Source organism: Poecilia mexicana, unplaced genomic scaffold, assembly GCF_051168715.1.
Source record: "Poecilia mexicana isolate PSO_F unplaced genomic scaffold, ASM5116871v1 scaffold_5, whole genome shotgun sequence".
NCBI lineage: Eukaryota > Metazoa > Chordata > Actinopteri > Cyprinodontiformes > Poeciliidae > Poecilia > Poecilia mexicana.
The window spans coordinates 13,586,957-13,599,542 of NW_028263374.1; the positions used below are offsets into that span (position 1 = coordinate 13,586,957).

Genomic DNA, 12,586 nt, shown 5'->3' on the forward strand with positions numbered 1-12,586 from the left:
TAACTCTGGAAATGTTGTATGATTTCATTAACCTGCAAATGAAGGTAATCAGTAAGAGCAGGACTGAATCCACCATCTAAAGTCAACACCAATAAAATCTGGTGTTGTTGTACAGTTCGACTTTACTCGTGCATATTCAGCTCTCCATGCAACAATTAATGACCTTGTTCACAAATTAAAAAGTGCTTTTCAGTGCTGGATAACTCAATACTTACTGAAAACCTCTAAAACCGATTTGCAAAAGTTTTCAACAACACAATTTATCTGAAGCAAAGTGAATACTCATCCTTTTTACCAAGTTTAAGGTTAGATATTTTAGAAATGTAATTAAATTTGACTCACTTGTAATTGTATCAGCAAAAAGCTTCTAATTTATCTGCCAAGGTTTTGTTCACCATCAGAAATGGTTGCTTTAGCAAAGCTCAGTGTTTTTGTTTTCTCCTTTCACTTAAGGATGAGAGCTAAACTAGTTTCTTCATACGTTGTACGATATATGTGGAAGGACAATAATGTGCTTTTCAATCTTTTTTTTTCCAGTCACTAAAGGTCATTAAAGATTCATGGTGTGTGAGTGAGCTCCAGTGCTGTTATGCCACCTAAAGAGCTGATTCAGATTCAGCAGCTTCACCTGTCCTCTCCGTGGCCATGAACTGTCTGAGTAAGCAGATCACGCTGGGATGAAGCGAATTTTCTTTCCCAAATCAGACTGTGGCGCACAGGCTGAGTTAGACTGAAACAATGCAGAGGAGAAGCAGGAAAAGACTAAAATTAGGGAATCATATTATGTCATGAGAATTAGAAGGAGACCTTTTCAATTGGTCTGACTGCAGCTGATTATTTTCTTGGTCTCAAAATCTGTTTAAATATGGATGAGCAGAAGCTCAACTTGCTGGGATTTGATTAATTCATTATTTCAAAGTCCTGTGAACGGTGAACTGAATCTGTTCAGTAAGTGTCAGGATCATATTTTGCCCTAATAACTGTACATTGGTAGATAATGCTGGCTTCACGGTAAGGAAAAAATGTGCTTACCTGGCTGCAGAGAGTGAACTAGCACAAAAAATAAAATAAAATACAACGCTACAAATGCAGGAGAAAAGGAATATTGTATATTGTCTCCTCTGTAGCCTTTGCATGTCGAGTCGCAGGCCTTCGTGGGTTCGGCTAATTGCAGGGCTTCAGCGAACAGAAGCTGGGGGAGTAGAGTTACTCTAGCAGAGCTATATCTGCCGATCTGTCATCGCCAATCAGGATGAGGGCTACACTGGTAGCCATCACTGGTAGTTAATACCGCAGACTTACGGAGGCATCTTGGACACGTCCCAGATGTCCTCCTTCCTTAGAGTCCCCAACACCTTTGACATGCTTTATTTGGGTCCCTGAGCTGTGTAATGGATATAATAGGAAACAAGTATAACTGTATGTGTTGTCAGGCAGAAAGGGAGAGTGTCCTCTCTCCCCTTGACAGAGCTAAGATTTAAGTCAGCACAAAATAAGCCTTACTTGAAACTCACCAAACAGTAGTGATTTGTGGTTTGACTAAAAACTCACTCAAAGTTTCCTAGACTTTAGTGACTTCCATCGATTGACGTTGTCAGGCCAGAACAGATCGCCATTCACACCAGACAGACGAACACAATCACGAAACCAGAGACGCTCTAATTTTAACCAGAAACCGTCTTACTCTGAGGAAAGTCTGCTAACAGCAGCACGACTGAGAGGCACTACGGAAACCACAACTTCAACTTATCTGCCACAACAAATACATTTTCTTAGCCACTAACGCGCCATCGTGAAGGGATATGGCTGAAAGTAAAGCTAGTCACATACTCTTGAACTTCTTGACATTTTGTCAGGTTACAACCACAAACATAAAAGTATCAAATATGTACTACGTTGGAAAAATGTTTATTTGATTATGTTGGTTTGGTTTATCTGTTTTTTTTACCTTGTTTTTCTATACATAGTCTATTTTCAGAATAATGTTGCATGTTGATGGTTGATGTGAAACTTGCACATTGCAGCATTTACAGTATGCAGAAAGAATAAGTTCCTGTTTCAGGACTGTCTGCAAAAACATCCACCTTACATCCATGCAACAAGAGTAGGAAATATATTTAGGAAATATATTCAAGATTCGTTCCTTTGTCAGAAAATGCTCTGGTTGCAGCGAGTAGTATTTCTAAAAGTATTTATTCGGGTTTGCTGAATACAGATACAGACTCTGAGTTTGTCTTCATAAGTTCTGTTGAAGATAATGTACATTTTTTTAGCGTAATATTTATGCACTACCTTGTATTGTTTTCTGACATAAAATCCCATGAAAATACACTAAAGTTTGTGGAAATAATGAGGATTATTTTGAAAAAGTGTAAGCTCTACGAAAACTTTACTTTCCAGAACATTGATTTGAAAGAATGTGAGCTTTATGTAAAAGTGTTGCTGTATGAAACAAACAAACAAATCATTTAGACAAAAAACAGTTTCCACATCACAAACTTTCATATTTCCACCAGTTCTTCTTTTTTTTTTTTTTTTTTTTTACTCTTTAGCTTGAACATTTTTTGCATCGTTTGCATCTTTTGCATTGGCAGTCGGATGCCGACTGCTGCTGGCAGAACCCATTTTAGATAATCTCGGCACTCAATAATCATCATCAGCTCACCACTGTGGTTTGGTGGCAAAGGAGGACATAAAAATGCAGAAGCTAATCCTCACTGACAGCCTCATCAGCACGTCATGCCAGCTTCGGCTGCGCCGTCACCAGAGGGACGCTCAAACCGAGGAACAACTCGGCGCCTGCAGTGGACAAAAACAGGGTTCACAGGAGGTCACAATGAAAAATCTGATTTTCTTCCCCCTGTTGTTTAAATAAATCAAACTCCCACCATTTTCAGTGTATGAAAGCATCAACCCACTGCAGGCACTTTGATGCACTTTGCTGAGTTTGATAAAAAATTTGATAAAGGTTACGGACAAAGACTGTGAACCACAAAACAGAATAGTCTTTTTATTCCTTTCTTTACTCTTTTTGGTAAGAGTATCTAGACCAGTGGTTCTTAACCTGGGTTCCTTAGTCGCATCTTTTCGGGATTCGTACTGCCTCTAGTGGCGTGGGGGTGGTAACACAACTAATATAATTACATTACATTAATAAATCAGAATACTGCAAATTATTTTCTGTGTGTGTGGGAGGGGTGGGGGGGTTTGGTGAATGCGCATATGAAACTTGGGGGTTCGGTACCTCAAAAAAGGTTAAGAACCACTGATCTAGAAGAACTGGTGTTGATCGGTGCATCCGTAGTTGGGGAACAGAAACACTTTGATGAGCAGAAGACGATTAGATTTCCACGTTTTAATCTGTTTTAAAATCAAATGTTTGCATCAAATCTTCACATCTCCACAATGTTGCAGTTTTATTTCTCATGTCTTAATTTTCCTTTTGTTTCTGCCTCCAGCTTTTCAGCCAATCTGTTTGTTGCAGACATATTGCATTATCTCTACAGCCATGCAGAGATTATTTTGTTTTGTTTGTTTTGATTTCTCGTTTTCCACAGTTCTCTGTTTCTGAGTTTTATTCTGTATCATCCTGACTGAAACTGAACTGTTGTTTTGGACCAGATTGTTTCCGGTGGTTCCTCTCCTTGTTCCTTCCTGACTAAGACCTTTTTCTAAACTAAAGGTTTTAAATTTTACTTGTATTTTATGAAGACCACATATTTCTCCCTGTTTTTGAGCCATTTGTTTGAGTCTCACACACAGAAACACAACAATCCAGCTGTTCATTAACAAACAACTTTAATTGTAATTCTCCCGCCTTTAAAGCAAATATATGTTGAATAGAACTGATTATTTCTACTGTTAAATAAATTTGAGTTATTTTGAATTTCATAAAATTAATACTCGTGGATTAAAGCAGCTGTGTGTTTAATCCACACAGCTGCTTTTTTTAAGAGTAAAAAATGCAATGTTTCGTTTTTGCAAAATATGTGGAAACCAGTCACAGGCGGAGAAATATAAAATACTGTAAACATTTCTTATTATTATTTATTATTCATATTTCTAAAGAAACTAATCATATTGACTAACAATACTGTAAATAAGTATGGACAGACATAATCAGCATTATAAAATAAACACCAAAATTAGTGGTAGTTGTCCTGTAAATGCATGTTTTCAGCAGAATATTGTCTTTTTGTCATTCTGAACTTTATTGAGTGCAACAGCCGGTTAATTAATCAGGCTGTCTGTGGACCAGATGTTTTCAAAACTGAAGCCAGATGTGTCTATTCAGCCTGGGTTCCAGGTGGAGTGTTAAGATTTTTATTGTCTCTTAAAGTCCGATCATTACTTCTAACCTTGCCATTACAAACTTTTATTTGCTCTTTTTATATTTTATTTTATTGCCTTTTAGACTGTTAGTGCTCATGGCAAAAGTGTCTTCAACCTTTGTGTTTTTATCAGTTTTATTTGATAATTTTATCATTCTTCTAAAAAAATATAAATAAATTGCCAATAATCCCTCACTAATCTACATCAAAAGAGACAAGAGAGTTGCAACCTTCTTTCAGCCAGCTGACCAGAAGAGTGCAGCAGTGTCATTAAAACAGAATTTAAGTGCATCATAGTAGTATGACGGAAAGTCTTGGTGGTTTTTACAACCATACCTTCTGACTGAGGCGTAATCCAGTTAAATCTGTGTGTCTGGTGAATATTGATGTCAAATAAAGAAGCTAGAAAATAACAATGCAATAATGCCATGTATATATATTTGCCCAGAGTCAAGCAGAGGCGCACTATAAAGGGAACCGCCACGCTCGAAGGGTGAAGGGCATCGAGACATCGAAGACATCACGTCTCCAAGACGGCGACAAACATCAACCTCGGCCTCCATCCTCGCCCTCCCCACCGGGCCTCACGCCGTCCAGCCCAACGTCTGACCCCAACAAGCAGGGTGAGACTGTCACGTAAATCATGGAAGCTGATGGAAAAAATTGGTCAAAAATCCAAATAATCTGTTGAACAAAGTGAATATTTATGTCACTTATTTTAAAAAGTCAGCTCAGCAGCTGTTTGCTTTACAAATAATTTATGTTATTTGTGTTATTTTTACCTGCACACCTGCCATAGAAATGTTTGGTTACACAATGAGTCCCAGAAACGAACCGCGCCAAGCTCCGTCATGTAAACATGTCCTGTCACAGTGGGTTGGTCAGACCTGCTGTTTGCACATCCAGCTGGAGTCTCACTGCAGTCTGTTTGACCTCAGGGAAACTGCAAGCGCAGCACTGCTGCTAGAGGCATTGCATGAGTTGTTTTGTTTTTTTAAGACTTTTATGTCACGTCTGGATCATCGCCATATGACTCATGCTTGGTTTGCGATAAATAATTCATTGACCAGAAATATTTCTGCTGCTTACAGATGATCCTCAGTCCTGCCCCAGCCTGAAAGACTCACCTTTGACCCCTAGCCACCTCCCGACAACTCCGATGAACTCGGCAGATGCAGAGTCGTCTGTCGGCGCACCTCTGCCGTCCTCTCCCTCCTCCTCGGCAGCCCTCAGCGGCTCCTCCGGGGACCCGGCGGCGGCTGCTCTACCTGACGCCCCCTCCCCGGCACCGAGCCCGACTTCAGGAGAGTCAGAGGAAGAAAAAGCCAAAAAGCTGCTCTACTGCTCTCTCTGCAAAGTGGCTGTTAATTCCCTTTCACAGCTGGAGGCGCATAACAAAGGTTGGTCCAATCTGCAGAAGCTTGACTAGATCACAGAGACAACTGTGGGAACTTAACCTCTTCAAAATGCAAGTTCAGAGCTCTTAGAAGAACATGGAAAACTGATAAAAGTGTTTCTGTGCCTCTTGATGTGAAATTCTGAAATGAATAAAAATCCCATAACACACACTCAATAAATAAGATGTGTCCTGATGAGGCTCAGTTCAAGCAAAACCTGCCTTTTGGGGAAAAAAAACATTAATCACATATTAAACATACTTTTGATCAATCCTACATTTATGTATTAAAGTTGCAGTGTGTAAAATTTTACAAAGGTTTTTAAAACTGTCACCGCATCGTGATATTATGAGGCAATCGGTGAAAAACATCAAGTTCCTACTCATCCTCCTCCTCACAGAGCTACTATTGCCATCTGAAGAAATGCACAGCTCCCGGTCAAAACCAGCCAATCACAGGCATGAAGACAGTCTCAGTGCCGTCAGTCATCCTTATGTACTCGCTGCTAAATGCGCTAATGGCGGAGAAACAGTTTACCATTCCAGGAAACCATTTATCCGCTGTTATTCCTGCTGGGCTATGTTGTGGTGAATCAGCTGTGGCTATGCAAAGACCAAGGGGGGCAGGGTGAGCACAAGAGTGATTGACAGCACTAAGACCCTCCTCTTGGCTGTAATTTGTTGTTTCTGACTGAGTATTTCTGTAGTCAGTAATGGGAGGTCTGGGAGAAGGAGCTCAGTTTTTTCACAAATTATTGTCACGACATTATGATCATTTAAAAATATATATATGAAAAACATTTTTTACTGAAGTTACAATCTGCAGCTTCAAAAATATATTCCCATTAGTCTGATGTAATGTCATATTTTCATTGGCAATGTGTGCAACATCTACAAACGCACAGCAAACAGCAGAATGTGCTGCAAACATGTGGATGATGCAAAACACAAAACCACAAAGCAACAGAAAAACGCAGCACACAAGCAGAGGAAACAGAAGCAAAAACCTACAATGAAAACAAACACAAATGAAAAATGCTGCTTCAGGTCTGGAGTTCTTCAGTTTTGTGGAGTTTGCAGGATTTCATACTTACTGTTGTTTTTACTAATTGCGGCGTTTCTGCTCCTCTTATTCCATGTGTTGCAGCATTTTGTTTGTGATTGCATCGCTTTTTGTGTGCTGCGTTTTCCTGCTGCATTTGTTTTTGCACCATTCATGTGTTTGCAGTTCATTTTGCCTTCAGCTTTGCATTTACACCTGTTCGCATTGGGTTTCACTTTGTGCTGCACGTCGGCCACCGTAGCTGCAAGCAGAAAATCATCACAATTAACAGAAAGAAAGGCTTGAAAACTTCTGTTTATGTGTTTATCTATATAAAGTGTTTCACCTATTGAATTTTCTTTTGGGAATAAAGTTAATTTTTCAACAATATTCTGCTTTATTGAACATTAAACTTTAAAACTCAACTCACTCGCTTGGCGTATTCAGACAAACAATCTCACATCTAAAACCCGACTCCTCCATCCTCTGCAGTTTCATTCATTTCAGCTGAAACCCTCGAGGTTTCCTCAGCTATAATAGAAACAATTTAACGTCGTACCACTTCAAGGGCTTTTTAATCTCATGAGTTTAAGAAATTATTGCAGGAGTCAAAACTGTAATGTTCATTATAAATGGAGAGCAAGGACAAGTGGTGTGGAGCACAAAATCCAGTGTCTGTTTGCAACTTTTACTATTAATGTAAATTTAGCTTCTCTAGTTTAATTTCTCTAAAGAAACAATCTGTGTACTTATTCAAGTACACAATTGTTTCACAATAGAAAAGTGAAACAATTTTTCTCTAGTATTACAAAGTCAAAAGAAAAAGAGTCACAAACCAAACAGTCAAAAAGTAAAAAATCAATGTCCTCAGATTCATTTTATAGATATTATTGGGGTAAAAACAGTTGTAGCTCCAGACATGTTTGTGTTTTTCCCCTCACTGAATAAATGTACGAAATATACCCTGGAAATTTCTAGCTATCTTAGTGAAATTAAAGATAAAATTATTGTAAGAATTTAGCAGAAAATTGCAAAGATGTTTTAAGAAATGATCATGTCCCTGAGATTGTTACAAAACAAGATCACTCTAAAATTAAATTGTGTTGCTGTAAGCAGTGCTTCGTATGACCTTTCAACCAAATGATCTCTTCTTCTGCTGTTCCCAGGAACCAAACACAAAACTATCCTGGAGGCTCGAAGTGGACTGGGGCCCATCAAAGCGTACCCTCGCCTGGGTCCCAAACCCAGCCCTGAGCAGGGAGGGGATCTCTCCTCCGACCCAAACACTCAGGAACGCACCTTCCACTGTGAGATATGCAACGTCAGAGTCAACTCTGAGCTGCAGCTCAAACAGGTAAAAACGCTCAAAACGAAGAGCTCATGATGAGAGACGGCTTCGTGAAAATGTGTCTTTTGGTCGTTGGTGTTGCAGCATATATCGAGCAGAAGGCATCGGGACGGAGTTGCGGGTAAACCTAATCCTCTTCTCAGTCGGCACAAGAAGCGCACAGACTTTATGGTAAACATTTATGTTGCCTTATGATGTTCCAGGGTTTATTTTCAAACGCAGCTAACATCCTCCTTTTTTCTGAACTTTCTCACAGGAACTTCCAAAAACTCTGGGGCCTGGACTTTTACCCAGTCCTCTGGCTGTCGCCGCAGCGATGGCGGCAGCAGCGTCGTCGAACCAACTGGCCCTCCGGCCTCCTGGGCCGGCCCCCCACCCTCACCCACACCTGCTACAGGGAACGCCCCTCAGCCTGCTGAGGCCGGCCCCGGGCCCCATCCGCACCACACACGGGCCCATCCTCTTCACTCCGTACTAACGGCGACGGAATGGAGGAGAATCAGGAAGAAGCACACTGTGAACTGGAGGCAACCATGTGCCATCGAGAGCCAAACTGGCTGGACTGGCTGCACATTTTATTTTATTTATAGAAGATAAAATACTACTCCTCATTGTGTTGAGATGTTTCTATCCGTCATCACCCGAGTGTCGGCTGGTGATCAAAATCTACGAGCTGATCGTTTGAAGAGGACGTCTTCGCGTCTGCAGCTAGATGTCTTCAACTCAAGTGTCCAAAAATGCTTTCATTCTTCTTGAAGTTTCTGAACCGTTTCACTGGGATGTTATGTGACGGACCAACACAACGTTCACAAGATAACAAAAGAAGAAATCTGAAAACAGGAGTGTTCATTTGTTTCCAGCCCCTCAAAGTGAAAATTTCTAGAACCGCATTCTGTCGCCGTCTTTCTATAGACTTTGTAAATCAAGAAACACATTATTGCTCATTCTTTTAGAGCCCAATCTGAGTCAGACTGGAGCAGCTGCACGCGTCTCACTGCAGAAACTAAATCTGAAATTAAACCTGAGTCGGTCGGATTTAGTTCTGGACTTTATACCATCACTACTGGTAGTTATCTTGCTGTATTTTGGTATCAATCTGATACCAGGTAAATACAGGACCGGTATCGCTGGTACAAATACCGATATTAATCATTTAAGCATGACAACATCAAACTTTTGTGGTTTTTCCATTGAATTATTTTGTTAATTCAAAACAAGCAATTCTAGGGCAGAATTTAGATAAAATGTGTTGGTGTCCCACAAGTGACACCAACACATTTTATTCAAAACTTGAATCATCTGAATAATAACCACTTTGTGTTGGTCTGTCACTTATAATCCCAAGAAAAAAAAAACACAAAATGTTCAAAGAAGTTCAAGAGGTATTAATATTTTTGAGGCACTAACATCCCATGTGGCAGACTTCAAACCCTACCTCTCTTTTGTTTATTATGTTCATCTCTCTGCATTACAGTTTTACAGCAATTATATGATACAAACACAGAACTAGATGTAGTAGATGCGTCTTCTGGAGTTAGCTGGACTCACGCCATAGCTGTCATCGTAGATTGGATTATACCACTGTAACGTTCTGCTCTTGTTGCAATTAGCAGATGACTCTCTGTGGTTTCTGTCTGGTCACCTGTCGATGGCTGACCTCTGTGGGACACAAAAAAGAAGAAAAGGGGAAATAGCAAATGATAGGACTTTATATTGCATCTTAAAGCTGAAGTGATATACATAGGAATTTGTAAAGAAGAAACTGCTGTTGCACTATGCAGATGTCAGTATTTGTTTTTGTGTTACGTGTAAAATGCAGTAAGGCTGGAGAAATTGCTAGAAGAAAATCATTTTCATTTTTTGTTTTATTTTGTTTTTTACTCAGTGAAGACGTTGTACTACCAATGAACTCTTCCTCCAACCATTCTGTCAGAAATCTTGCTGAGCACACAGGAGCGTATTTCTGCTGTCGTTTCCTCATCCACTCCGCACAGAAGCTTTCAGCGTCTTCTCGAAATAAGTTTCACACTGTGAGCGCAGCAGGACGACGACTCATTCATGACTTCAACCGCGGGGCTTTCTAATGTGGGCACACGAAAACAGAGCCACCTTTCACCAGAAGCGGCAGTGGAGGACAGAGGAGCCAGTGGGAGGAAAGACACCAGCATCATGGGACACGTCCAGGACCACAACCACTGCTGAGTAGACGTATGCAAAGACAACTAAAGAAACCAAAAAAAAAGGTCACGTTTTTGGATCGTATTGGACTTGGGTAGCAGTATTTTTTTCTGTGTACTCTGATCACCAAAAGCAGCTATCAGAAGCTCTCAGTAAGGAATTGGGAATCATTGGAAGAAAAGCTTAGGAAACGGGAAATGTAGCAATACCGTAAGCACTTCTGTTACTTTTTTCTTGTCAACTGCAATAAAAAAGATGTAGAGAAATGTAATAAATGTTCCTTAGGAGAAGTGTATTGAAACTTTACTGTAAATGTAGATTATTTAAAAGAAAACAAACAAAAAAAACGATAAACTGTTCATGTTGGGGCTTCCTTATTGTTAGATTTAAACTATGAAATCATTAAACTGAGTTTATGGTTGAAAGAAGTGTTGATTTCTGATTTATATTTCATTTCTAAACATTTTCATGCAAGTGCTTAATGTAACGCATAAAAAGTATTACATATAAAGAAACAGACCAATCTAAATTAATTTTAGTGCTTTCTGTACTTTATTCACAGAAAGCACTAAAATGCTTTCTGTGAAAGCATTTTAGTGCTTTCACAAAAAAGATGTTTCAAAAGGTCTTAAATAAATTAATATTTAATTCCTGTAAGTTGTGAGTTAAATTATTCAAACTCCTGAGAGAAGAAAAGAGATTAAATAAGACATAAATTACTCAAATAATAAAAATAAAGGAGTGTCAGCTTTGAAAAGTTAATATATCTATTTTATTCATGTTTTAATTTATTGTCTTCTTCTCTGAGTCACAGTCTAATTTAATTGGCTCAAAGCGTTTCTGGGGGAGGAGACATCAGGAAGAACCGGCCGGCCAATCAGAGGCAGGCTATTAATAATAATTAATGTGATAACAATGTCACATTTGGGAAAAAAAAATTTAGACTGGAAAAGAGGAAAAATGTCAACAATTTGTTACTGCAGCCAAAATGCAGTTTTCATAGTTGCAAACACGTAATTATGGTTATTGGGGGAAAAAAAGATTCACATCTAAGGTTTTACATTTTAGCGTTTGTGACATCACTAACTATGAAATATTTCTGGGCTGAATTGATGAATTGAGTTATTCTGTTTTTTGTTCACTTTCCTATTAATAATTGTTGAGGGGCAGCAAGGCGTTAAATAGGTTTATGTAGGTTAGTGGAGTCAACAAAACATTTGAAAAAGTAAAATAGATAAGAAGTTAAAAAATATGTAATGGAAACTGCATATACGATTGAAAGAAGTCGCATTATCAGAGGATGAAATAGTTTTAAAGAATAAAACTAAATTTGTTCATCTGCTGATTTTAAAGAAGAGCAAATCTGACACTGTAAGGCAGTCAGACCCGCCGCACTGTTTGTCCAAGCTGTCAGTAAAGAACATTAGAAACAATAAAAAATAACTTGTGTCATACATTTTCAATATGCATTTCGATTTATTATATATTTTTTTCCTTTTTATGATTTATGGCGAGTTACAACATGTGCCAATGGATTGTTGTCAGTCCTAACTGTGCAGCTGACTCAGGAAGCAGCTCCAGTGGTACCTGGGATAAATGAATCACTCAACCAAACAGAAGAAGGACGCTCTCTTCTCCGCCTGCTGATCATCAGTCAAAACTTTGCTGGGCAACAAAGTCACAAAATGCAAACGCATCAAGAAGTATAAATAATCTTGCAAACCATTGTATGTAGGTAGAATAGTGAGTTTGTGTGTGTATTGTCAATGCTACATAAAAGTCCTGCATTGTAACATATTAAAAAATATATATTTATTTTGCTGTAAGACAATATTTGTTGTGTAACGAAATAAAGGAGTGTGCAGAGTACAAATATGCAGAGCAGCTTAGAGGAGCAGGATTGGTTAACACTGCATGTCATCCGTCAACTGAACAATTAAATAAATGTTTGTGCAACCCAAGACAGAAGACATTTACTCCCTCACATCACTGGATTAAGGTGACAATATTAAAAATACCTCTTGTCTTGTTTATCTTTAATATTTCTGCTATGTTGGCAACATTTTCTTGATTCGGCCTTTTTTTTTTTTGCAACATTACCAGAGGCCCCATCAGGATGGTTTTAATGGGAACTAGAAGCTAAACAAATAAAACAAAGACTGCAATAACAACAAAAGTTCAAAACTTGTCTCAGTTGACTCTGAAAGCCACGAGGTTAAAAAGAATCAGCCAATAAAGCAAAAAAAAAAAAAAAAAGTCGGAGGTAAATTAAAATAGGAGGAGTTGTTGCC

At 38.9% G+C, this 12,586-nt stretch overlaps 1 protein-coding gene across 1 annotated transcript in view; it reads left to right on the forward strand.

Moving 5' to 3' along the window:
• Window positions 1-10,724, forward strand: part of LOC106924394 (zinc finger protein 385A-like) — a 48,463-nt gene extending 37,739 nt beyond the window's left edge. Inside the window, exons 4-8 of the mRNA XM_014998085.2 lie at window positions 4,780-4,954; window positions 5,423-5,731; window positions 7,936-8,123; window positions 8,202-8,288; window positions 8,374-10,724. Coding sequence (XP_014853571.2) covers window positions 4,780-4,954; window positions 5,423-5,731; window positions 7,936-8,123; window positions 8,202-8,288; window positions 8,374-8,595 — 981 coding nt within the window. The 3' untranslated portion in view covers window positions 8,596-10,724. The remainder of the gene's footprint in view (window positions 1-4,779; window positions 4,955-5,422; window positions 5,732-7,935; window positions 8,124-8,201; window positions 8,289-8,373) is intronic.
• The last annotated feature ends 1,862 nt before the right edge of the window (window positions 10,725-12,586 follow it).